This window comes from Scyliorhinus torazame, chromosome 7 (genome assembly GCF_047496885.1).
Source record: "Scyliorhinus torazame isolate Kashiwa2021f chromosome 7, sScyTor2.1, whole genome shotgun sequence".
Classification (NCBI taxonomy): Eukaryota; Metazoa; Chordata; class Chondrichthyes; order Carcharhiniformes; family Scyliorhinidae; genus Scyliorhinus; species Scyliorhinus torazame.
In genome coordinates, this window is record NC_092713.1 from 298940497 (window position 1) to 298968357 (window position 27861).

The 27861-nt window shown below is 50.9% G+C and overlaps 1 protein-coding gene across 2 annotated transcripts in view; it reads right to left on the reverse strand.

Moving 5' to 3' along the window:
* LOC140427118 (15-hydroxyprostaglandin dehydrogenase [NAD(+)]-like) overlaps window positions 1-27861 on the reverse strand; it is an 89045-nt gene that overhangs the window by 41776 nt on the left and 19408 nt on the right. For both annotated transcript variants that reach the window (XM_072512649.1, XM_072512648.1), the window contains exons 2-4: window positions 15252-15366; window positions 2369-2492; window positions 1742-1848 (exon numbers count right to left, since the gene is read on the reverse strand). In XM_072512649.1, the coding sequence (XP_072368750.1) occupies window positions 1742-1848; window positions 2369-2492; window positions 15252-15344 (324 nt within the window). In that variant the 5' untranslated portion in view covers window positions 15345-15366. The remainder of the gene's footprint in view (window positions 1-1741; window positions 1849-2368; window positions 2493-15251; window positions 15367-27861) is intronic.

Genomic DNA, 27861 nt, shown 5'->3' on the forward strand with positions numbered 1-27861 from the left:
ACCCCGGAGCCCCAGAAACCACACTACTAGAGGACCTGATAGGACAAGCAGCGAGAAGGGGGGGGCTACGTGGGAAAATATACGGACAGCTACTGGACAGAGCCTGAACACCACTGGACGGGACCAAACAAAAATGGGAGGACGAACTGGGGACGAAGGTAGGATGGGGGCTCTCGAGCGAAGCCCTGAGCAGGGCAAGCTCCACCTCCTCCTGCGCAAGGCTAAGCCCAGCTCAAAGTGGTGCACAGAGCGCACCTGACCAGAACCCGAATGAGCAGGTTCTTCCCGGAGGTGGAGGACAAATGTGAGCGGTGCCAGAGGGGCCCGGCCAACCACACCCACATGTTCTGGACTTGGCCCAAGCTTGCTGGGTTCTGGTCAGCCTTCTCCGAGGCAATGTCCAGGGTTGTGGGGGTGAGGGTGAAGCCATGCACAATCGTGGCAATCTTCGGGGTATCGGAGCAGGCAGAGCTACACATGGGGAAGGGGCCAACGCCCTTGCTTCCGCTCCCCTAATCGCACGCCGGAGAATCCTGCTCGGCTGGCGATCGGCAGCACCACCCACAGCTGCAGGCTGGCTCGCTGACCTCTCGGAATTTCTCCAGCTGGAGAAGATTAAGTACGCCACCCGAGGGTCAGAGGAAGGCTTCCTGGATACTTGAGGGCAGTTCGTCGGCCTGTTCGAGGCCAGCAACGAGGATCCAGAGAGCAGCAAAATGTCAGGACAGGTAGTCAAATGAAGGACAAAACAAACTTCTCTGTAAGATAAAGCAAATTAGCGCGGGCAAGAAAAATGTAATATATATAAGTAGCAACTGTTTATAAAGATGAGAAAAGCCAATAAAAAGATTTTCCAAAAAAAGATAATGTGAGCAAATACAGAGAGAGCAGTATGAGCACCTACAGTCACAGAGTACAGGCAGAGTACAGATTACAGTCACAGAGTACAGCCAGAGTACAGATTATAGCCACAAAATGCAGATGTAACTTCAGGTTACAGGCAGAGTACAGATGTAAACTTCAGGTTACAGGCAGAGTACAGATGTAAACTTCAGGTTACAGGCAGAGTACAGATGTAAACTTCAGGTTACAGACCCAGAGTACAGATGTAAACTTCAGGTTACAGGCAGGGTACAGATGTAAACTTCAGGTTACAGGCAGAGTACAGATGTAAACCTCAGGTTACAGACACAGAGTACAGATGTAAACTTCAGGTTACAGGCAGAGTACAGATGTAAAGTTCAGGTTACAGACCCAAAGTACAGATGTAAACTTCTGGTTACAGGCAGAGTACAGATGTAAACTTCAGGTTACAGACCCAGAGTACAGATGTAAACTTCAGGTTACAGCCAGGGTACAGATGTAAACTTCAGGTTACAGACACAGAGTATAGATGTAAACTTCAGGTTACAGCCAGAGTACAGATTATAGCCACAAAATGCAGATGTAACTTCAGGTTACAGACACAGAGTACAGATGTAAACTTCAGGTTACAGGCAGAGTACGGATGTAAACTTCAGGTTACAGGCAGAGTACAGATGTAAACTTCAGGTTACAGACCCAGAGTACAGATGTAAGCTTCAGGTTACAGACACAGGTACAGATGTAAACTTCAGTTTTCAGGCACCAATGTAAACTTCAGGCTACTTCAGGCATGAGTGGAGTCACAAAGTACAAGTGCGAGAGCATAGCCCTAGTGTACTTGCTAGTCTAGGCACAGAGTACAGAAGTCCGTACTTACCAAGTTTATATCTACACATCTCTGCCAGTTTGTTTCATCACCTATGCCAGCATTGTTGCAAACAATGTCCAACTGCTTGAAGTTTTCAGCTGTTTCCTTGAATGCATCTGCCGGGAAAAGAGGTAATTTAATACCCAAGTCTATCAGTGCCCAGACTTTCCGACAGGCCTGTTGCTGGGGTCTTGGGCCTTGCCGAGTTGTGGAAGGCAGGGAAGAATTCCGTTTGTGAGAAAGACAAGACAAACCCAATGTGAAGAGTGGGTGCCTCTTCTTGTGAGGTTGTGGAAAATGAATACAGCTCATGCGTCCTCCCTGGTTATATAGCACAATTGCAACCCAATCTGCATATTTAAAGGCCCCTGCAGTTTCAGGTGAACAGCGCTCTCACCTGCTGACAAGAGCAATTTATAATTGGAAGTTACGGGAAGAGATCGGTTCCTTGGAGGAGTGGAAAATTATAGGGAATTAAAAATGCCCTCACTACATCTGGTTTCAATTGGATGGGAGGGTGGGGTGGTAGTTTACAATCACCGGTAACCTTGTCCGTGTCTTCCTGATGCACTTTATTGCTGGGACCCTATAGATTTCATGGAAACAATGGGGCTTAATGGTGAATTCTGTCCATACCTTTCAGCTGGTTGTCAGACGTCACATCACAATGGATGAACATGGTTTGCTGAGCACCATAGATCTTATCAAATGCAGACTTCGTCTCAAGGCCAACTGCACTGTTAATATCTAAAAGGCTGACCTGAAAGAGGCAATCAAGATCCTGTTAACTTTTAAGTCAGATAAAGAATTATTCAATGGTGTCATGGGGTTATTTACTGGTTAATTTTTTTATGGTGTTCCAGTGTCAGTTAATAGTTAGTCAGTGGTGTTACGGGGGTTGTTAATGGTTAATCAATGTGTTACGGGGTTAGCTACATCCCACATACAGTGCAATTTGGCCCTTCTGGCCGATCCTAGTGCTTGTGATCCAAATGAGCTTCCTCCTACCCATTTCTATCTCAGTCCAATCAGCATATCATTTTCTACTGCTGGAAAGAAGAGACATGCTGTCGAAACTGTCCGTCTTATGCTGCTCGAGGCAGATGCGCAAGAATGCCAAATCTAAAAAGGAGCAATTTATTCTGCATGGGAAGCGAGTGCTGGGAGGCATTGCCAATGAGAATCCACTTGCCAACCAATCAGCACCCACTTATGCAGTGTAAATTGTTGTTCCCATTGCTATCTGGTACACCTGCGAATCAATCCTGATCAGTGCAAAGCAAAAGGTTTGACAGCACACCTCATTTAATGTCAGCAATACTGAAATTCGACTATGTTTCCTTTCCCTCTCATTTGCTTGTCTGGGATCTCCTTAAATATTTTTTAAAAATAAATTTAGATTACCCAATTTTTTTTTTCCAATTAAGGGCTGTAGCCATCTGGGATGGCCACGTCCCGATTACAAAATGGATACTTGCAACGGTTGCAGGGAAAATTGGACAATGCTAAGAAACAAGCAGGTGCAAGCTCTGTCTGTTGATTAGAACCTTAAATTGCTCTCAGACAGGACAGAAACTACCAAACGATTTACATACTAATGAGCCATCTCTGGGGACAAAAGGGAAACATTTAGATACACAATGTTAGGACAGACTCCCCGGCGCCAGAAGAAGCTAAGACAAAGCAGACTGACAGTCACCAGGACACGCCGAGCGATGAGGGAACCACCCCTCTATTGGGAGGAAAATCGATACCGATGATTGGGAAAGACCCAATTAGTTGAGGCCAAGTTCAAGGCCCGCACAAAAGAGCACAAAGCTCTTTTCAGTATAAGTTATCACCCAAGGGAGATTCTTTCTCCTTTGGCTTTGGCCCTCATCGAAGAGAGAGACCTGCCTAGCAGCTGCATCAGACCATGTAAGTCCCAAGTCAACGCACGCTAGGAGATAGACGCTCCTAGTTGCTCCCCTGTAAACAGCTCAACCCAGCAGCCTCAGAACCGAGCAACGGCCATTGTTCCTCTGGCTGAGTGGGCGCCCGAAGCTAAGTATAGGCTTTAGTAATAGTGGTAGTTTAGATTGTAGAGTTTATGCATGTGTAGATTTGACTGTGTGTAAATAAATGAGCATTGCTTTTGAACTTACTAACTGGTGTATCGAGTCATTGATCAGTATTCGGTTCTGAACCTTGTGGCGGTGTCGAAATATACCTGGCGACTCTTGAGCAAACGTGATTAAATAGAGCCAAATTAAGAACCACCCAAAAGTTAGCAACATTTACTGGCGACTCTGGTGGGACTCGATTTAGAAGTGGCCGAACCACTCCGAGAGAACCCAAAATTTGAATTGAGAATCCAATTGGGAACAGAAAGGAAAACCACAAGTATCAAAACAATACTGATCAAGCCTCTGAGATTCGTAAATGTGTTACTGCATGCGTACTAACAGGGATATAAGGCAAACCGGAGAGATTTTGTTGCAAAAAACTGTCGGGAGTTTTGTAGGCCGGAAATTAGCGTATGCCGTACCGGTGTTTACATCACCGCTTTATCACCCCCTGTTCCAAATTCGTTAGAGATCCTAATAGAGAGAATGGCAATGAAGGCGATGGGACGCCTTATGAACCCCCAGGAATTCAAGGTCGCAGCGACCAGTAGAGTAGGACAGTGTCCCGTTTGGGAAGAAGCGATCAGGAAATATCTCAAAGGGAAAGGATGGCCCCTTTGGAGTGAATTCTGTGATAATGAGGAAACAGGACCCGGGAGTATAGGACATACTTGGTGGGAGAACCTGTCAGAGATCCACAAGAAGAGCTTAGGGAAAGCTCGCAAGCCGATGGCAATCGTGTCCTGTTTGGCACAATTGCGAGGCACAGAGGAAGTCGTTAGGACGCTCCATAGAGAGATAGAGGAGAGAGACAGAAGTAGTGAAGTAGATGTGAGTGAGGTAGAGAAAGAGAATCGAGATCTGAAAGAGCAGTTAGCAGCAAGGGACAGAGAGGTGGATGATGCCAAGGGGGCACATCAGTCTTGTCTCGCGCATTTGAACAGCATTCAGACACAATACGACAAGGCCTACCAGGACACGCAACGTGCGGTCTTGGTAAGTCAAGAAACAGAACAGCAAGTTGAGAAATTGCAGAAACGGTGCAACGATTTAAAAGCAGCCCTACGAGCACTCCATACTTCCACAACGGAACAAAGTCAGAGCTCCGTAGACCACGCAAAGCGCCGGAAGCAAATTGCAGAATTGCAATCTCTGCTGTCTGTGCAAAATGGATTTCAGAGTACATTCGGACCCCAATTAGATCAAGAAAACGGCCCCGATTGGCAGGACTTGAACGAGACTGCCCATAGATACGTACAGGGGACATGTACGCAGGAAAAACCCCAGAAAAGGAAAGCGCCCCAACCCCCAACCGAACAGGCAGAACACACCCCCATGAATCCTGTGGCCACACATACCGCAGGGCCGCAGGAGAAGGCGAAGCAGACTTCCTTTACACAACCCCGTTAACCGTGACCCAATTACGGGATGCGTGTGGAAAAATTACACCGTTCCTTCCCACATCCGACCCCCACCAAATTTTCGCGAAAGTCAGACAACAGGCTACCATGTACAGCCTGGACGAAAAGGAACAAGTGAAGCTCACAGTTTTAAGCCTCGACTCTTCAGTCGTAGCAGCCCTTCCCGACCCACAGAATGTAGGAGGAGGCACACTCCAAGAGATGCACACAGCGATCCTTGATGCGATCGGCTTTAACAGAGACGACCCCGTAGAAAGCCTAAATAAGTGTAGGCAAAAGACAGAGCACCCCACAGCGTTTGCAGATTCACTTTACCGCAGTTTTTGGAGAGTTAGCCCGCGCCCATTTGTCCCCAGATAATATGGCCAAATGGACCCGAATTCTAGTCTCCCATGCCACAGAAGCAGGACGTAAAGCTTGCGCAAATTATGACCCCTCAGATGAGGCCCACAATGGAAAATGGGTTTTGAAGAGATTGTCCCGCGCTTGGGAGCAATCAATTGCAGGCAAAACTGCATTTATAACACCTGATGAAGAGCAGGTAGACATGAACCCAGTTAAGGCACACCAGAACCCCGCATGGGTAAATGAGGGCAGGAACAGCCAACCCCAGCCAAAAGCTCAAGAATGTTATAATTGTGGACAGCTAGGACACTTTGCACGAGAGTGCAACGTGCCCCAGAAGCAGCAGAGAAACCAACAGGCTGACACCCTAAACAAGAATAGGGCAAAGCCGATCCATAGCGTTAGCGCCCGTTCAGAGAGTACAGACATGAACGGCACCGACTGACGGTGTTCGAGCTCCCCAACCTGGGTCTGCGACACCCTTTGGGACAAGTCCGGTAGACTGGTAGTAGCAGGCAAAGTTCGGGGACAACCCGTGGAATTTCTTTGGGACACAGGAGGGTCCCGCACCACACTCAATTCCTCCACCATGTTCCAGCGAGACACGTGGCCCACAACAGACACCATTACACACAGCGGCTTTACAGGCCATTTACAACAGGGACACATCACAGTCCCTACAGCAATACAGATAGGGAACATCATAACTAAGCACCCTGTAGTTTTAGTTGATCTGCTCCAGACAACAGAACATATCCTTGGGATCGATTTCATGAGCTCCCATAACCTTTATTTCGACCCAATGAACAAGTGTGTATGGAAAATGGCAAAGGCAGCACAGGAGGAGAATATGTAAATAGGATTAGCTCAGTAGGAGACTTCTGGTTCGACCCTCGAGCCATTAGTGCAGACAAACAGGTTAGGGCAGTCCTGCAGGAACATAAAGCAGCATTTGCACAGCACAAGCACGACTGTGGCAGTTTGACTGGCTTTGTGAACATTACAAGTCCCGACCTTAAACCCCAGAAGCAGTACGGATTTCCCCAGGAAGCAGAGGGAGAAATTTCCAAAGTAATAGAGAATTTGTTGGATCAAGGCGTACTCAGATCAGTAGCCTCCACAAACAACGCACCGATTTGGCCCGTCAGGAAACCGGATGGATCATGGCGACTGACCATTGATTCCCGGGAACTGAACAAAGTAACCCCAGCAGCAGCCCCCACCGTAGCCACGGGTCCCGAGACCATGCTCAAACAGGGACTCCAGTCAAAAACATTTTCGGTTTTGGACATTAGTAATGGCTTCTGGTCCATCCCATTGGCTAAAGCGTGCCAGTACAAATTCGCCTTTACATTCCAAGGGCAACAGTACACATGGACGTGCCTTCCACAAGGCTTCCACAACTCCCCCTCCATTTTCCACCGACAGCAGCCAAATGGATTAGCAAAATTTTCCCGCCCCGATTGTCTGGTCCAGTATGTAGACGACTTGTTACTACAGACAGACACAAAGGGAGAGCACATTTTGCTTCTCACCGAACTCCTAGCACTCCTAAAAGAAATTGGTTGTAAAGTCAATGAAGGCCCAGATTCTGAAAGAAAAAGTGATTTACTTGGAAACAGTGATCACTCATGGTAAATGCGAGATCGAGAACAAGAGAATTGACTCGATCGTCAAATTGCCCCTTCCCCACAATGTCTCAGCCCTCCGGTCATTTTTAGGACTAGTTGGTTACTGCCGAAACCATATTGACGGTTTTGCCACTAAAGCAGCGCCCCTTTCCGAAATTCTCAAGAAGCAGGCACCTTGGGAATGGCTTCCACAGCATACAGATGCCGTGGATGCTTTAAAAAGAGTATTCAGCACAGCCCCTGCACTACAGGTCCCAGATCCACTGTCCCCATATGCTATAGAGGTAGCAAGCACCGACTGAACCCTTTCGGCCGTGCTCCTCCAGGAACGCCACGACCAGTTACGCCCCGTAGAGCAGGGATTTTCTGCCTGTGAAAGGCATCTGCTTGCAGTTTTTTGGGCAGTGCAATACTTGGCCTTCATTACAGGACTCAACCCCATCACCATCCTCACAGAACACACACCGACAAAACTATTGTGAGACGGCCGACTTAAAGATGGCACAGTCAGCCAAATCCACGCAGCCCTTTGGACCCTTCTTTTACGGGGACGGGACATCACGGTAAAGAGAACCAAAACCCATACCTTCCTTGCCGATAATCTGCAGTATGCAGGCACCCCTCACAAATGTGAGATCATCACCACAAAACACAACACAGGCCCATTTATTCCCAAGACACCCCCCAGGAAAACAGGTAGTACACCCCAGAGACCCCAGCCCACAGACACGTGCGCACCCCTGAAGATATATGTGGATGGCTCATCCACAGTGTTAAACGGAAAGAGAATTACCGGCTGCGGTATATATGTAGAGGACGCACAGGGACGCGCCCCAGATGAAATTTCCTTAAAGTTGCCAGGACACTTAGGCTCGCAGGCAGCAGAGCTGGCAGCAATTGCATATATTGTAGACCACCCAGACTCGTTCCCGACCCCAGCAGACATCTGTTCAGATGGCTTGTATGTCTGTAATAGTTTGACAGAATTCCTACCACTCTGGGAAACAAGAGGATTTGTTTCTGCGGATGGTTAAACCCCTACCCTCAGCCCCATTACTCCCCATATCTTAGAGACAGCGAAGGATAGGAAATACGGAAAATTAAGGTTCACAGTCATCACCGTTCTTCCCCCCTGGAAACGTTAAAGCAGACACCCTAGCGAAGGCAGGCTCCAGGCATGGTTATTTTTGGAACCCCCCCGAAAACATCCCAGTACATGCAGTTCAGGTCTCACAGACCAACATTCAGGATTTAGCGAAGGCCCAGGAAGAGGACGAGAAACTCAGGGAAGTTTTAAAGGGAACCTTCTCAGCCCCGTACAACAAGTTTAGAAACGCAATCACCACACACAACGGTGTGATTTTAAAGGATGGCATTTATATAGCTCCCAGCCAGGACAGGAACCAGATCATTAGTCAGTTCCATGACAATCATGGACACCAGGGAATTGAACCCACCCTAGCCCACCTCAGACCGCTTTGCTGGTGGCCTGATTTAAAAATCGATGTCACACACTACGTAGAGAATTGTTTAATCTGTGCACAGAACAATCCGGACAGATACGCGAAAAAGGCTCAACTTAACCATACCTGCCCCGTTAATGGACCCTGGACAAATCTCCAGATAGATTACATAGGACCCCTACCCCCGTGCAGAAATGGTTACAAGTACGTGTTGGTGGTCATAGACACCTTCACAAAATGGGTGGAAGCAATTCCGTCAAGAACTAATACGGCCAAGACAACGGCAAAAATATTAACACACCACATCTTTACAAGATGGGGCCTCCCACGCAGTATAGAGTCCGAACGAGGCTCCCATTTCACCAGACGTGTAATGAAAAACGTCCTCATGATTTTCGGAATTAGACAGAAGTTCCATAGTGCATACCACCCCCAGTCAAGTGGTATAGTAGAACGAATGAATAGGACATTGAAAGCCACCCTCAGGAAAATGGTACAGCAGAATAATAGCACCTGGGATTCAGTACTCCCATTTGCTTGAATGTTTTTAAGAAAAACAGTATCTACATCCACAGGTTACATCCCCCCCCCCCCCCCCCCCCCCACACACCCTCATGACCGGACGCCCCATGAAAGGCACTGAGTATTTATTAGGACTGGATTTAGCCAGCCCTGCAGTTACAGCCCTCATGCATGAAAATGCGGTTACACAACTAGTACAGAACATAAAGGCAGCCCAACTCGTCGCAGCAGTGAGACTTGGAACCAGGAAGAAACAGAGCAAGGCCTGTTTCGACAAAACAGTACACGCCACTGAGTTTACAGTAGGGCATCAAGTTATGCTTTCCCTTTGCAACCCCCAGTTCATTCCTCTCCCCAAAATTTTCCAGACCGTACTCCATTTCGGACAAAGTCAACCCCTCAGTATACAAAATAACCTATCCCAATGGTAAGTCTGTGTGGTTTCATATAAACCATAGAACATAGAACATTACAGTGCAGTACGGGCCCTTCGGCCCTCGATGTTGCGCTGACCTGTGAAACCACTCTAAAGCCCATCTACACTATTCCCTTATCGTCCATATGCCTATCCAATGACCATTTGAATGCCCTTAGTGTTGGCGAGTCCACTACTGTTGCAGGCAGGGTATTCCACACCCTTACTACTCTCTGAGTAAAGAATCTACCTCTGGCATCTGTCTTATATCTATCTCCCCTCAATTTAAAGCTATGTCCCCTCGTGCTAGACATCACCATCCGAGGAAAAAGGCTCTCACTGTCCACCCTATCTAATCCTCTGATCATCTTGTATGCCTCAATTAAGTCACCTCTTAACCTTCTTCTCTCTAACGAAAACAGCCTCAAGTCCCTCAGCCTTTCCTCATAAGATTTTCCCTCCATACCAGGCAACCAGCCAACCAGCTCAAGGCTTATGGCTCACAGAATAACCACACACCACATCCTGCTCGCAGCAGCAGACGATCACGCCCCGCCCACTGATGACGTATTTCTACCCTCCCCCAACCACTCCAGCCCGCCCTCAGACACAACTTCAACTCCGCCCCCAGAGGCACGACTCCGCTTCTCCCTTCCCTCACCCAGCAGCGACAGTGATAGCGATCAAGATGACAATAGCCACAGCACACCACGTTATGCCTACACCCCTGCACCAGGCCCCATTCCCAGTGAATCTGAGCATGATTCTACCGACCCATTTGAGAACACTTATATCAAAGCCCCTGACCCAGACCCACCGCCCGACGATTACGGATTGAAGCATAGTAGCTCCAACCTCGACACACGATTCTGGCACCGAGACAATTCGTTCAGGCTCATCCGGAATGGGGAGTGGACCCCAACTCGCCCCAAGCAGCGTTGGCACGGTTACTACAGACAAGAGTTTGGCAGCCGGGAGAAGATGATGACTTAGAGTCTGACTCCCACCAAACAAATCCCTTTGCGACCCTGTTCGCTATTGAGCAGTGAGGTGTCCAGATGATGGAGAAAAAAGGAACCGATGGAGAGATACGGTGTCCTTTCTGATGGACCCTGCACCATGTTTGTTGAATGTTTGTTCGTTAGTGTTATCGTTAAGTGTTGTGTGTAAACTCGGAAAGTTTTCACGGCCCCACGTCACCACCCCCTTTGACGCCCAATGGCTGTGAGAGGAACTAGTTTGTCCCCAGAAACTTGTTAATGGAACAAGTTTGTCCCAGATAATAGTTCAGAGGAACTAGTTTGTCGACAGAACCTTGTTAAAGGTACAAGCTTGTCCCAGACAATAGTTCAGAGGAATTAGTCTGTCAACAGAATCCGACTCATAGTTGCTCTCCTAATTCGAGAAGCAGCCCCCCACGACGACCACATTCTTATCCGTTCTTGCCGATTGCTCAGGCAGTGGAGAAACGGCATTGGTCCCCACCCTGCCCGAGGACCCCCCCCTCTGGTCAGCTACGCTCGGGTAGAGCACATACGGCATTGATCACCGTCCTACCCGGAGATTCCACCCATTTCTTACCCGCCCATACGCACCCCATTTTGGCTCGTTACGTTCAAAATTCTTTTGTTTGGCTTTGGCAACCCTTAGGTTGCTTCCCTACACTATTTACATCCTCAAACACTGGGATGGTAAATCACACAGGCTGTGAGGCGGCTCGCAGTACGGCAGTATTTTCTTCGATGTCTTGTCCAAATATTCGGTTTTTTAAAAAAATGAGAGAGTCACTGATGGTGACCAATTATAAAGGGAAATTGGCAGTAAAGGACAGACAGACAGACATACGAGATCTTAAGCAAGATAATAACAGAAATTATGCTTATGTTAACAGAACTCCAGAAACCCAGGAACCACAGAGGAAGACAAAGAAGTCCGACAAAGATGAAGACAGCCTTCGTGTTCACATGGATCTTAGTGGGATCCCTTCAGTTGCGCATGGACGCTACCCCCCTGACCCCTACCACACAAACCGTAAATGACTCTCACCCCTGTAATACACGGAACCCCGAGATAACTAGCCCAGCGACAGCTAGCAATACCCCGACCTGGTGTGATAAGTTTATCACCTGGTACCCGCTCTCATATGTAGTCGAAGCACTCTTAGTGCTGGCGATACTTTGCAGTGTCGTGCAAACGTTTAGAGTTAGGAAATGGCGAAACAGAGCATATCGCTCTCGCACCCCGGTATACAGATTTAGGTCCCCCATTTTCGGATTTCACCAGACCACCGAACCCATTGGGACGGATTAAAGAGCATCCATTTTGTTTAATGTATTCTATGGAATAAAGAGATGTAAACCTCTGTGTCCGACTGCCAGGCCAGAGAAATTTGTGTGCTGCTATTTTGTACAGTTTAAGATGTATAGATTATTTTTGGATTCTTTGTATTTTTGGATTGTTTAAATGAGGATAGTTTATTGAGAATAGTTAGAGGTTCCAGTTTTTTTAATTTTTCTGTAATGCATGTATTAATGTCATAGCGCCCTGTAGAATTTTTTAGTAATGAATGTATTTTAAATGGTTTAAGTAAAATTGTGTTGCATAGGATAGGACAGTGTAGAGCCTAAGCATGGGTGCCCCGGGGATCAGAGGATGAAGACGCCATGGGAATGTGATCCTTCACACTTCGCGTTGAGGATCACAAGGAGGGTGTGTAGCCATCTGGGATGGCCACGTCCCGATTACAAAATGGACACTTGCAAAGACTGCAGGGAAAATTGGGCAATGCTAAGAAACAAGCAGGTGCAAGCTCGGTCTGTTGTTTAGAACATTAAATGCTCAGACAGGACAGAAACTACCAAACGATTTACATACTAATGAGCCATCTCCGGGGACAAAAGGGAAACATTTAGATACACAATGTTAGGACAGACTCCCCGGCGCCAGAAGAAGCGAAGACAAAGCAGACGGACAGTCACCAGGACACGCCCAGCGATTAGGGAACCACCGCCCTATTGGAGGAAAATCGATACCGATGATTGGGAAGGACCCAATTAGTTGAGGCCAAGTTCAAGGCCCGCCCAAAAGAGCGCAAAGCCCTTTGCAGTATAAGAGGTATCGCCCAAGGGAGAATCTTTCTCCTTTGGCTTTGGCTCTCACCGAAGAGAGAGACCTGCCTAGCAGCTACAGCAGACCAAGTAAGTCCCAAGTCAACGCACGCTAGGAAACAGACGCTCCTAGTTGCTACCCTGTAAACAGCTCAACCCAGCAGCCTCAGAACCGAGCAACGGCCATTGGTCCTCTGACTGAGTGGGCACCCGAAGCTAAGTAAAGGCTCTAGTAATCGTGGTAGTTTAGTTTGTAGAGTTTATGCATGAGTAGATTTGACTGTGTGTAAATAAATGAGCATTGCTTTTGAACTTACTAACTGGTGTATCGAGTCATTGATCAGTATTCGGTTATGAACCTTGTGGCGGTGTCGAAAGATACCTGGCGACTCTTGAGCAAACGTGATTAAATAGAGACAAATTAAGAACCACCCAAAAGTTAGCAACAGGGCTAATTTATCATGGCCAATCCACCGAACCTGCACATCTTTGGATTGTGGGGGTGAAACCCACACAGACAGTGACCCGGAGCCGGGATCAAACCCGTGTCATCAGTGATAACCACTGCGCCATCGTGCCGCCCGTAGGATCCCCTTAAATATATTGATGCCATTCTCTTCAATGACTCATGGAGTAAAATTGCGACATTCTCTCTACTCTCTGCGCGAAAGTCTTTTTCTGTGGTCCCTGTTAGATAATTCATAAGAATAATAATCTTTGTCACAAGTAGGCTTACATTAACACTGCAATTAAGTTATTGTGAAAATCCCCTAGTTGGCACATTCCGGCACCTGTTCGGGTACACGGAGGGAGAATTCAGAATGTCCAATTCACCCAACAGTACGTCTTTCTGGACTTGTGGGAGGAAACCGGAGCACCCGGAGGAAACCCACGCAGACACGGGTTTACATTATCTCTTATTACAGATTATCTTACATTTCCATTCCAATTCTCTTCCCGCACTTAGTGATGCACTAAGGCAGACTTTCATCTATTTCCATAGAATCGTAGAATTTACAGGGCAGAAGGAGGCCATTCAGCCCATCGAGTCTGCACCGGCTCTTGTAAAGAGCACCCTACTTAAACCCATCCCTGAAACTCAGTAACCCCACTTAACCCCACCATGGGAGATGGTGTCGCAGTGGTATTGGCTCCGGATTGAATCTCACCCCAACAAATGGTGGAATTTAAGATCACTAAAACATCTGGAATTAAAATTCTCATGAAACCACCGTCACAAAAGCCCAACTGGTTCCCTAATGTCCTTTAGGAGAGGAAGCCCACCGACCTCACTTGGCCTGACCTACCTGTGACTCCAGGCACACACGTCTGCCTCAGATGGCCTAAGAAGCCACTCAGTTGTACAAAACTGCTCACGATTCAGTACAATAAGAAGAAAACATTTCAGTCTATTGGTCAGCAGCCTAGTCCATGCATTCCCAGCCCAGTGGACCCTTACTAACATCCGGGGACTTGTGCCAAAATTGGGAGAGCTGTCTCACAAAAGCGTAACAGTCATCTTCTTCAACGGCACAGCCTTTACCCTCCATCTCTAATGCCAAGAAAGACAAGACACATGGGAAACCCCCACCTGCAAGATCCCCTCCGATCCACACACTGTCCTAACTTTGAATTATATCGCAGTTTCTTCACTAACTCCCTTCCTAACTGCACTGTTGGTGTGCCTGCACCAGATAGACTGCAAGGATTCAAGAAAGTGGATCACCAGCACCATCTCATGGGGAATTAGAAATAGATGCTGCCACTGCCAACAATGCCCACAGCCCATGAATGAATTTTTTTTTAAAAACTCTGTTCTCTAAAGTTAAGAGTGGAAGGGTTTCTGAAAGAAGAATCAAATATGACTCTGAATGGGAAGGCCTTGCTGTCTGAGTGATGATTTTCCTTTAGGATGTCTTTAATAAATGCCCCCAGAGTCCAGCTCACTCAAGGCAAGATACTATGAGGGGACATGGCACAGCATTGATGCATCATACCCAGCCAAAACAGCACTTTTGTAAGGGCCACGAAGAATCCAGCACGAGTTTTAAGGATACAAAGTGATAACGTTTATTTACTATAACAATATATACATAACAGTAGCAGTAACTTCCCTTGCTACCTTCTCCTTCCTGCTGGTTCCTGAACTGGCCAGCTTATTTATACTAGGAGTTTCTCCGCCCCCCTCATTGGGGAAGTTCATACTCCCATAGGATTGTGGGATAGTCATTAGTCCCCAGCCAATCGTAAGTAGGCAGGTTATAACAAGCACCTTCAGAAGAGGGGTGAGCAAACTGAGCAAAGGAGATCCATTCACCCAATGCTTAATATTCAGGAGTCAAATGTGATCATGTGAATGAGGGGTGGTTCCCCAATTATAACTGCAGAGGACAGTCTCACCCACAGAGAATAGTCTCACACAGATTGTCCTACAAAGGCAATCAGTTCAGTAACACATCTCATTTATTCCACGGGGTATTTAACAAACAGGAAATAAATCCTCAGATTACCTTAGCTCCATTTTTCAGCAGTATTTCTGCAAAAGCTTTGCCGAGTCCTTGAGCTGCTCCAGTTATTAATGCAATTTTCCCTGTCAGTGACATTGCGAAGTCGAGTGTTTCAGTCCTATGATAATAATAACAATAATCATTATTAGTGTCACAAGTAGGCTTACATTAATACTGCAATGAAGTTACTGAGGCAGTAGCACCTAGGGCTAGAGGGGGGGGTGCTGGATGAGAGGTTTCGGGGGCGGCAGTGGGCGGGGATCGAGCGGTTTGGGGATTTGTTCATCGGTGGAGGCTTTCCGTGTTTGGAAGGGTTGGAGGAGGAATTTGAGCTGCCCGGTGGGAATGGGTTCTGTTATTTGCAGATGAGGGACTTTGTGCGGAGGCAGGTATCAACCTTTCCTCACCTGCCGCCCCAGGGGCTACAGGACAAGGTGGTGTCAAAAACGGGGGCAAGGGAGGGGAGGGGAAGGTGTCGCAAATTTATAAGGAGCTTGTGGACTGGGAGAGAGCCCCGATAGGGGTAGTGTAAGTGGGAGGAAGATTGGATAGGGAGTTGGGAGGCTGGACTGTGGGAGGAGGCCCTGAGGAGAATTAATGTATCCTTGTCATGCGTTAGGCTTTGCCTTATTCAGTTTAAGGTGGTCCACAGGCACATATGATTGTGGCCTGGATGAGCAGGTTGTTTGAGGGGGTGGAGGATAGATGTGGGCAGTGTACGCGGATGGGCCCGCAAACATGTCCACATGCTCTGGAGGATTCGGCAGGGGTTTGCCGATATTATGTTGGAGGTTCTGAAAGTGAGGGTGGTCCTGAGTCCAGAGGTGCGACAGAAGACCCCGGAGTTCAGGGGGCGAGAGAGGCCAATGTCTTGGCCTTTGCCTCCCTGGTAGCCCGGAGACGGATCTTGTTAGAATGGAGGGACTCGGACCTCCCCGAGGTCGGAGTGTGGGCGAGTGGCCTGGCTCGAGAAAATAAAGTTGGCATTGAGGGGCTCGGTGGAAGGGACTGCTCGGAGGTGCCAGCCGTTTATCGATTTCTTTGGAAAAAATTAAGCTGTCAGAAGTGTGGGTGGGTGGGGGGGGGCGGAGGGGGGGGGGGGGGGGGGGGGGGAGTTGGGCAAGGTCGGTGGGGGATTTTATTGGGTTGCTGGTTATGTAAAGCCATGTTGGTTGGTTTGGGGTTGTGTTTCTGTCCATTGTGTTAAAATATAAAATATAAAGACCTCAATAAAATATTTTTCACACAAAAATGAAGTTACTGTGAAAATCCCCTAGTCGCCACATTCCGGCACCTGTTCGGGTACACAGAGGGAGAATTCAGAATGTCCAATTCACCTAGCAGCACGTCTTTCGGGACTTGTGGGAGGAAACCGGAGCACCCGGAGGAAACCCACGCAGACACATTAATACAGGGCAATGTGAAGTGAAACATTTTATTTTATTTTTCCAATTGATTAGCAGAAGAACCAAAGGCGACATGAGGAAAAGCATTTTCACTCAGTGAGTGTTTATGATCCCAAACTGTCTGAGAGTGTGGTGGAAGCTCAGTCAAACATGGCTGCTACAAAAGTGCACTGGGTAAGAATCGGAGCAGGAAATATTTGCAGTTCTCAGCAAAAGGGCAGGTAAGTGGTACGGGGGGAGTTGTTTTTGCGGAGAATTGGTAAGAACAGGACAAGTTGAGTCACCTTCTTCTGCTTCAAGGTTCTGGATTCCCTCCCTGATAACATGGTACTTGCGCAAGTACCTTCAACAGTACAAGAGGGCAGCCCACCACCACCTTCTCAAGGATAACTAGGGATGGGTATTAAGTGCCTGACTTGCGAATGGCACTAACATCACAAGGACGATAAAAGAAAACATTACTCCAAGTACCTTTCTGCCTGATCGGATAGAACATTGATGGCAATATTCTAAGTGAGCACTGAGATTCCTTGTACCTTGGCTGATATCCCCCGGCTCAAACAAGAATCGTTACACGTGAAGGATTCTGTGGTGTTTCAGAGGTGTGACAAATGTATTTCATAGAATCTTTCAATACAGAAACAGGCCAGGGGCTGGTGTACTCCGCACAAGTCTGCACCCATTGCTCGTTTTCTACCCTCTCAAAGAGTATCCTTCAATTCCTTTCTCTCTATGTGTTTGCCTAGCTTCTCTTAATTGTATCTATGCTACTCACCTCAGCCACACCCAGCGGTAGCGAGCTCCACATTCTCACTGCTCTCCAGTAAGGATGCTTCTCCTGAATCCCCCATTGGATCATTAATGACGGTCTTATACTTATCTAGTTATGGACGTTCCCACAAGTGGAAATTCACCTCGAAATCCAACTTATTAAACCTTTTTATAATTTTGAAGACATCATCAGCCCATATCCTCATTGTAGCACTGTCAATATGACGTGAGGCAGGTTGAGGTAATGTCAATTGAAGGCTTTATTAAGCAGAACTTTATCCCCAGCAGCGTGGTTACAGAATGCAGCTGCTGAGGGAAATGGAGGGAAAACTGGGTTCTTATACCGGCATTTCTGGGTGGAGTCCAGTAGGTGGCAGATCCTATCAGGACCTGGCATCCCTCCACCAATAGCCTGTCGACACGTGGTGTACCGTATTACCCCTAATACATACCACCACACTCATCTTCCCTAAGACCGGTCCTCCTCACCTTCTCTGATCCAGTAATTCCCTATTCCTCCTCACCCAACCATTCCCAGCTCCCTCTCCGGCAGCAATCTGTGGGACAGAGACCAGTGTCACTCAATGTTTCCTTTCTGAGGCAGTTTCTCTCTGCCTCAGAAAGGACACAGTGTTGAAACATCAGAAGCTCATTTTCCCCGCTGTTTTCTCAGTTTTGAAAGCATGTTTGGTTCGAAGTGAAGTAAGGTCCGATGTTGACATTAAAATGTAAGAATTACTGAGGCAGTGTGACTAGATCCAGCCTCAGCAACACATACAGCCGGACTCTCCATTTCAGAAACTAAGGGTACGATCTTCCAGCCACACTGCGCCAGAAAAGCAGCTCGCCGCGGTGTAGCGTGGATTTTTTTGCAAGGCCTCGGAGATCAGGCACCATTTAAAAATGGCGTCCCGATCTCTTGCTACAACAGGGAGTTCGGCGAGCGGAGCCCCCGTGGTAAAAAACGGGGCTATGTGCGGTCTCGTCCGCGCATTCCACATTTAGACCCTAAATGTTTCTTGGCAGTGTGAGTGCTGGGAAACACACAGCTAAACGTACTCGCTGGGGAACTTTGTTCCCTTCTGAAAGATCACACCCTAAGTGTTGATGCTGAGACTGAATTGGTGGGCTTCTACAACAACTAAATTGACACCGGTCCCGGTGCAGTTCAGGGTCTGTTAATGGGCTAGCACCGGCACCACATGGAACACAATCAATTCCAATGAAAAACAGTGTCCGATTCGCCGGGCTCGGGATTGCCACTCGAGAGGCTGACAAGCTGCATATTAGCACTCCACTCCCCCCACACACTCATCCCAGCCAACAGGGTAGCGGCGGCACCCCGGTTTGCAAACGTCGAGCTGGGCTCACTCCCTGTAATGTTCTTATCAGATGGCCTGATTTATTACAATAGCACGTGTAGCTAAAGCTGTAAATGATTTACTAACATTAACTATGGGTCAAATATGTACAAAACAGATGAATAACAGCATGAACATGCGTAATGATAACACTACACTCCCCACCCTGCATCACATGCCAGCGCTCATATCGGTCACTGTGGCTGGGTGACCTGGCCACGATGGCCGCCGGCTTCCTAACCCTGCGCTGCCCACGTCTGAATGTCTTACACTGTGCATTGCCTGTCCCCCCATCCCCAGTAGAAGACAGCCCACAACCACCGTGAGAGCAGAAGACGGAGAGGACCGCCTGATCTGCTGCCCCTCACCGCAGCGGACGGCGGCTACTGGGTCTGGTTGGTGGGCCCAGAGAGAGGGCCATCAGTGAGGTCGGCCTCGGGTGACCAAGCGAGACCCTGCTGTGTTGGGCTTTCCCATGGCAAGTGTGGCATGACCCCCCACTCGACCCCTGCACCACCCCCACGCCAACCCCCCCTCCCACCCTCACTCCCACACCACCGCCTTACACCACCCCTTCACTACCACCCACGACCCCATCCTGCGATACAATCATGCATCATGTCGTGTGCCGTCAGGATCATCATACAATGAGGTGGGCCTTTTTGATGTCCCCCCACCCTCGACCCCAATCAGATTTCAACGATGAGGAGATGATGGATGGCAAGAAGACCCCCCAAATGCCAGCCTGAGAACCGCAGATCCAGCACCAGTCCATCACATCTGTCTCCAACATCCTCCACCACCCCAGAGACACTCACCTTGGTTGGGCATGTTGGTGAAGAAGCTCCTGGGGCACTATCTGGTGAGCACCACACACATGCTACAGTATATCAGGAGGAGGTAGGAATCCTTGAGCGGGCGGAGGGTGGCCCGATCCCAGGGACTAGCTGCGGTCCAGTCGGGTTTCAGGCTTCTGTAATGGAGTTGCTGATACAGAGCCTGGGACTACATGAGGGGCTGTCAGCAACCATCCAGCACCTGCAGGTGCAATTGGAGGAGTCTAACCACCTGAAGGGGCAGCAGGCGATGACGACAATGCATGCCATCCAGGCCAACATCGAACGGTTGCCGTCTTTGGTGGAGGCCTTGGGGGAGAAGGTATCGGCCATGGGTCAGGTGTACAATGCCTGGGGCACTGTGTGTGGGGGGTGGCCGAGGTACAGAACATGGCTCACCTGTCACAGGCCGCTATGTACCAGGGTCACCTGGACATTGCAGCGACGCTCCAGAGCTTGGCCCAGTCACAATAGGTCATGGCTGTCGGCGGCAACGGCATTGCCCAGGCACTGACTGGCCTTAGCCAGTCCCAGAGGGAGTTGGCTCAGTCACTGAGTGATGAGGCACAGTCCCAGAGGGAGATGGCACAGTCACCGAGTGATGTGGAACAGTCCCAGAGGGAGGTGGCACAGTCACTGAGTGATGTGGAACAGTCCCAGAGGGAGATGGCACAGTCACTGAGTGATGTGGCACAGTCCCAGAGGGAGGTGGCACAGTCACAGAGTGATGTGGCACAGTCCAAGAAGGGAGATGGCACAGTCACTGAGTGACGTGGCACAGTCCCAGAGGGAGATGGCACAGTCCCAGAGGGAGGTGGCACAGTCCCAGAGGGAGGTGGCACAGTCCCAGAGGGAGGTGGCACAGTCACTGAGGGAGATGGCACAGTCACAGAGTGATGTGGAACAGTCCCAGAGGGAGGTGGCACAGTCACTGAGTGATGTGGCACAGTCCCAGAGGGTGATGGCACAGTTACTGAGTGATGTGGAACAGTCCCAGAGGGAGATGGCACAGTCACTGAGTGATGTGGCACAGTCCCAGAGGGAGGTGGCACAGTCACTGAGTGATGCGGCACAGTCACCGAGTGATGTGGAACAGTCCCAGATGGAGATAGCACAGTCACTGAGTGATGTGGAACAGTCCCAGAGGGAGATGGCACAGTCCCAGAGTGATGTGGCACAGTCCCAGAGGGAGATGGCACAGTCACGGAGTTATGTGGAACAGTCCAAGAGGGAGATGGCACAGTCACAGAGTGATGTGGCACAGTCCCAGAGGGAGGTGGCACAGTCACTGAGTGATGTGGAACAGTCCCAGAGGGAGATGGCACAGTCACTGAGTGATGTGGCACAGTCCCAGAGGGAGGTGGCACAGTCACAGAGTGATGTGGCACAGTCCAAGAAGGGAGATGGCACAGTCACTGAGTGACGTGGCACAGTCCCAGAGGGAGGTGGCACAGTCCCAGAGGGAGGTGGCACAGTCCCAGAGGGAGGTGGCACAGTCCCAGAGGGAGGTGGCACAGTCCCAGAGGGAGGTGGCACAGTCCCAGAGGGAGGTGGCACAGTCACAGAGTGATGTGGAACAGTCCAAGAGGGAGGTGGCACAGTCACTGAGTGATGTGGCACAGTCCCAGAGGGTGATGGCACAGTTACTGAGTGATGTGGAACAGTCCCAGAGGGAGATGGCACAGTCACTGAGTGATGTGGCACAGTCCCAGAGGGAGATGGCACAGTTACTGAGTGATGTGGAACAGTCCCAGAGGGAGGTGGCACAGTCACTGAGTGATGCGGCACAGTCACCGAGTGATGTGGAACAGTCCCAGATGGAGATAGCACAGTCACTGAGTGATGTGGAACAGTCCCAGAGGGAGATGGCACAGTCCCAGAGTGATGTGGCACAGTCCCAGAGGGAGATGGCACAGTCACTGAGTTATGTGGAACAGTCCAAGAGGGAGATGGCACATTCACAGAGTGATGTGGCACAGTCCCACAGGGGGATGGCACAGTCACTGAGTGATGTGGCACAGTCCCAGAGGGAGATGGCACAGTCCCAGAGGGAGGGGGCACAGTCCCAGAGGGAGGTGGCACAGTCACTGAGTGATGTGCAACAGTCCCAGAGGCAGGTGGCACAGTCACGGAGTGATGTGGAACAGTCCCAGAGGGATGTGGCACAGTCACTGAGTGATGTGGAACAGTCCCACAGGGAGGTGACACATTCACTGAGTGAAGTGGAACAGTCCCAGAGGGAGATGGCACAGTCACTGAGTGATGTGGCACAGTCCCAGAGGGAGATGGCACAGTCCCAGAGGGAGGTGGCACAGTCACTGAGTGATGTGGCACAGTCCCAGAGGGAGATGGCACAGTCACTGAATGATGTGGCACAGTCCCAGAGGGAGATGGCACAGTCACTGAGTGATGTGGAACAGTCCCAGAGGGAGGTGGCACAGTCACTGAGTGATGTGGCACAGTCCCAGAGGGAGATGGCACAGCCACTGAGTGATGTGGCCCAGTCCCAGAGGGAGATGGCACAGTCACGGAGTGATGTGGAACAGTCCCAGAGGGAGGTGGCACAGTCACTGAGTGATGTGGCACAGTCCCAGAGGGAGGTGGCACAGTCACAGAGTGATGTGGCACAGTCCAATAAGGGAGATGGCACAGTCACTGAGTGACGTGGCACAGTCCCAGAGGGAGATGGCACAGTCCCAGAGGGAGGTGGCACAGTCCCAGAGGGAGATGGCACAGTCCCAGATGGAGGTGGCACAGTCACTGAATGATGTGGCACCGTCACTGAGTGATGTGGAACAGTCACAGAGGGAGATGGCACAGTCACTGAATGATGTGGCACCGTCACTGAGTGATGTGGAACAGTCACAGAGGGAGATGGCACAGTCACTGAGTGATGTGGCACAGTCCCAGAGGGAGATGGCACAGTCACTGAGTGATGTGGCACAGTCCCAGATCGAGGTGGCACAGTCACTGAGTGATGTGGCACAGTCCCAGAGGGAGATGGCACAGTCACTGAGTGATGTGGCACAGTCCCAGGGGGAGGTGGCACAGTCCCAGAGGAAGGTGGCACAGTCCCAGAGGAAGGTGGCACAGTCCCAGAGGAAGGTGACACAGTCACTGAGTGATGTGGAACAGTCCCACAGGGAGGTGGCACAGTCCCAGAGGGAGGTGACACATTCACTGAGTGAAGTGGAACAGTCCCAGAGGGAGATGGCACAGTCACTGAGTGATGTGGCACAGTCCCAGAGGGAGATGGCACAGTCCCAGAGGGAGGTGGCACAGTCACTGAGTGATGTGGCACAGTCCCAGAGGGAGATGGCACAGTCACTGAATGATGTGGCACAGTCCCAGAGGGAGATGGCACAGTCACTGAGTGATGTGGAACAGTCCCAGAGGGAGATGGCACAGTCACGGAGTGATGTGGCACAGTCCCAGAGGGAGATGGCACAGTCACGGAGTGATGTGGCACAGTCCCAGAGGGAGGTGGCACAGTCACTGAGTGATGTGGCACAGTCCCAGAGGGAGATGGCACAGCCACTGAGTGATGTGGCCCAGTCCCAGAGGGAGATGGCACAGTCACGGAGTGATGTGGCACAGTCCCAGAGGGAGGTGGCACAGTCACTGAGTGATGTGGCACAGTCCCAGAGGGAGATGGCACAGTTACTGAGTGATGTGGAACAGTCCCAGAGGGAGACGGCACAGTCACTGAGTGATGTGGCACAGTCACCGAGTGATGTGGAACAGTCCCAGAGGGAGATGGCAATGTCACTGAGTGATGTGGAACAGTCCCAGAGGGAGCTGGCACAGTCCCAGAGTGATGTGGCACAGTCCCAGAGGGAGACGGCACAGTCACAGAGTGATGTGGCACAGTCCCAGAGGGAGATGGCACAGTCACTGAGTGATGTGGCACAGTCCCAGAGGGTGGTGGCAGTCACGGAGTGATGTGGCACAGTCCCAGAGGGATGTGGCACAGTCACTGAGTGATGTGGAACAGTCCCACAGGGAGGTGGCACAGTCCCAGAGGGAGGTAGCACAGTCACTGAGTGATATGGCACAGTCCCAGAGGGAGATGGCACAGTCCCAGAGGGAGGTGGCACAGTCCCAGAGGGAGGTGGCACAGTCACTGAGTGATGTGGCACAGTCCCAGAGGGAGATGGCACAGTCACTGAGTGATGTGGAACAGTCCCAGAGGGAGGCGGCACAGTCACTGAGTGATGTGGCACAGTCCTAGAGGGAGATGGCACAGCCACTGAGTGATGTGGTCCAGTCCCAGAGGGAGATGGCACAGTCACTGAGTGATGTGGAACAGTCCCAGAGGGAGGTGGCACAGTCCCAGAGGGAGGTGGCAAAGTCACTGAATGATGTGGCACAGTCACTGAATGATGTGGCACAGTCCCAGAGGGAGGTGGCACAGTCACCGAGTGATGTGGCACAGTCCCAGAGGGAGATGGCACAGTCACTGAGTGATGTGGAACAGTCTCCGAGGGAGATGGCACAGTCACTGAGTGATGTGGCACAGTCCCAGAGGGAGGTGGCACAGTCCCAGAGGGAGGTGGCACAGTCACTGAATGATGTGGCACAGTCCGAGAGGGAGGTGGCACAGTCACGGAATGATGTGGCACAGTCACTGAGTGATGTGGAACAGTCCCAGAGGGAGGTGGCACAGTCACTGACTGATGTGGCACAGTCCCAGAGGGAGGTGGCACAGTCACCGAGTGATGTGGCACAGTCCCAGAGGGAGATTGCACAGTCACTGAGTGATGTGGAACAGTCTCCGAGGGAGATGGCACAGTCACTGAGTGATGTGGCACAGTCCCAGAGGGAGGTGGCACAGTCCCAGAGGGAGGTGGCACAGTCACTGAATGATGTGGCACAGTCCGAGAGGGAGGTGGCACAGTCACGGAATGATGTGGCACAGACACTGAGTGATGTGGGACAGTCCCAGAGGGAGGTGGCACAGTCACTGACTGATGTGGCACAGTCCCAGAGGGAGGTGGCACAGTCACTGAGTGACGTGGCACAGTCCCAGAGGGAGGTGGCACAGTCCCAGAGGGAGGTGGCACAGTCACTGAATGATGTGGCACAGTCCCAGAGGGAGGTGGCACAGTCCCAGAAGGAGATGGCACAGTCACTGAGTGATGTGAAACAGTCCCAGAGGGATGTGGCACAGTCACTGAGTGATGTGGCACAGTCCCAGAGGGATGTGGCACAGTCACTGAGTGATGTGGAACAGTCCCACAGGGAGGTGGCACAGTCACTGAGTGATGTGGCACAGTCACTGAGTGATGTGGCACAGTCCCAGAAGGAGATGGCACAGTCACTGAGTGATGTGGAACAGTCCCAGAGGGATGTGGCACAGTCACTGAGTGATGTGGAACAGTCCCACAGGGAGGTGGCACAGTCCCAGTGGGAGGTGGCACAGTCACTGAGTGATGTGGCACAGTCCCAGAGGGAGATGGCACAGTCCCAGAGGGAAATGGCACAGTCACTGAGTGATGTGGAACTGTCCCAGAGGGAGGTGGCACAGTCACTGAGTGATGTGGCACAGTCCCAGAGGGAGGTGGCACAGTCACTGAATGATGTGGCACAGTCCCAGAGGGAGATGGCACAGCCACTGAGTGATGTGGCCCTGTCCCAGAGGGAGATGGCACAGTCACTGAGTGACGTGGCACAGTCCAAGAAGGGAGATGGCACAGTCACTGAGTGACGTGGCACAGTCCCCGAGGGAGATGGCACAGTCCCCGAGGGAGATGGCACAGTCCCCGAGGGAGATGGCACAGTCCCAGAGGGAGATGGCACAGTCCCAGAGGGAGATGGACAGTCCCAGAGGGAGATGGCACAGTCACTGAATGATGTGGCACAGTCCCAGAGGGAGGTGGCACAGTCACTGAGTGATGTGGCAAAGTCCCAGAGGGAGATGGCACAGTCACTGAGTGATGTGGCACAGTCCCAGAGGGAGATGGCACAGTCACTGAGTAATGTGGCACAGTCCCAGAGGGAGGTGGCACAGTCACTGAGTGATGTGGAACAGTCCCAGAGGGAGATGGCACAGTCCCAGAGGGAGATGGCACAGTCACTGAGTGATGTGGCACAGTCCCAGAGGGAGATGGCACAGTCACTGAGTGATGTGGCACAGTCCCAGAGGGAGGTGGCACGGTCACTGAGTGATGTGGCACAGTCCCAGAGGGAGATGGCACAGTCACTGAGTGATGTGGCACAGTCCCAGAGGGAGATGGCACAGTCCCAGAGGGAGATGGCACAGTCCCAGAGGGAGATGGCACAGTCCCAGAGGGAGATGGCACAGTCACTGAATGATGTGGCACAGTCCCAGATGGAGGTGGCACAGTCACTGAGTGATGTGGCAAAGTCCCAGAGGGAGATGGCACAGTCACTGAGTGATGTGGCACAGTCCCAGAGGGAGATGGCACAGTCACTGAGTGATGTGGCACAGTCCCAGAGGGAGGTGGCACAGTCACTGAGTGATGTGGAACAGTCCCAGAGGGAGATGGCACAGTCCCAGAGGGAGATGGCACAGTCACTGAGTGATGTGGCACAGTCCCAGAGGGAGATGGCACAGTCACTGAGTGATGTGGCACAGTCCCAGAGGGAGGTGGCACGGTCACTGAGTGATGTGGCACAGTCCCAGAGGGAGATGGCACAGTCACTGAGTGATCTGGCACAGTCCCAGAGGGAGGTGGCACAGTCCCAGAGGGAGGTGGCACAGTCACTGAGTGATGTGGCACAGTCACTGAGGGAGATGGCACAGTCACTGAGGGAGATGGCACAGTCACAGAGTGATGTGGAACAGGCCCAGAGGGAGGTGGCACAGTCACTGAGTGATGTGGCACAGTCCCAGAGGGTGATGGCACAGTTACTGAGTGATGTGGAACAGTCCCAGAGGGAGATGGCACAGTCACTGAGTGATGTGGCACAGTCCCAGAGGGAGGTGGCACAGTCACTGAGTGATGCGGCACAGTCACCGAGTGATGTGGAACAGTCCTAGATGGAGATAGCACAGTCACTGAGTGATGTGGAACAGTCCCAGGGGGAGATGGCACAGTCCCAGAGTGATGTGGCACAGTCCCAGAGGGAGATGGCACAGTGACTGAGTTATGTAGAACAGTCCAAGAGGGAGATGGCACAGTCAGAGTGATGTGGCACAGTCCCACAGGGGGATGGCACAGTCACTGAGTGATGTGGCACAGTCCCAGAAGGAGGTGGCACAGTCACTGAATGATGTGGCACAGTCCCAGAGGGAGATGGCACAGTCACTGAGTTATGTGGAACAGTCCAAGAGGGAGATGGCACAGTCAGAGTGATGTGGCACAGTCCCACAGGGGGATGGCACAGTCACTGAGTGACGTGGCACAGTCCCAGAAGGAGGTGGCACAGTCACTGAATGATGTGGCACAGTCCCAGAGGCAGGTGGCACAGTGACGGAGTGATGTGGAACAGTCCCACAGGGAGGTGGCACAGTCCCAGAGGGAGCTGACACATTCACTGAGTGAAGTGGAACAGTCCCAGAGGGAGATGGCACAGTCACTGAGTGATGTGGCACAGTCCCAGAGGGAGGTGGCACAGTCACTGAGTGATGCGGCACAGTCACCGAGTGATGTGGAACAGTCCTAGATGGAGATAGCACAGTCACTGAGTGATGTGGAACAGTCCCAGGGGGAGATGGCACAGTCCCAGAGTGATGTGGCACAGTCCCAGAGGGAGATGGCACAGTGACTGAGTTATGTAGAACAGTCCAAGAGGGAGATGGCACAGTCAGAGTGATGTGGCACATTCCACAGGGGGATGGCACAGTCACTGAGTGATGTGGCACAGTCCCAGAAGGAGGTGGCACAGTCACTGAATGATGTGGCACAGTCCCAGAGGGAGATGGCACAGTCACTGAGTTATGTGGAACAGTCCAAGAGGGAGATGGCACAGTCAGAGTGATGTGGCACAGTCCCACAGGGGGATGGCACAGTCACTGAGTGATGTGGCACAGTCCCAGAAGGAGGTGGCACAGTCACTGAATGATGTGGCACAGTCCCAGAGGCAGGTGGCACAGTGACGGAGTGATGTGGAACAGTCCCACAGGGAGGTGGCACAGTCCCAGAGGGAGCTGACACATTCACTGAGTGAAGTGGAACAGTCCCAGAGGGAGATGGCACAGTCACTGAGTGATGTGGCACAGTCCCAGAGGGAGATGGCACAGTCACTTAGTGATATGGCACAGTCCCAGAGGGAG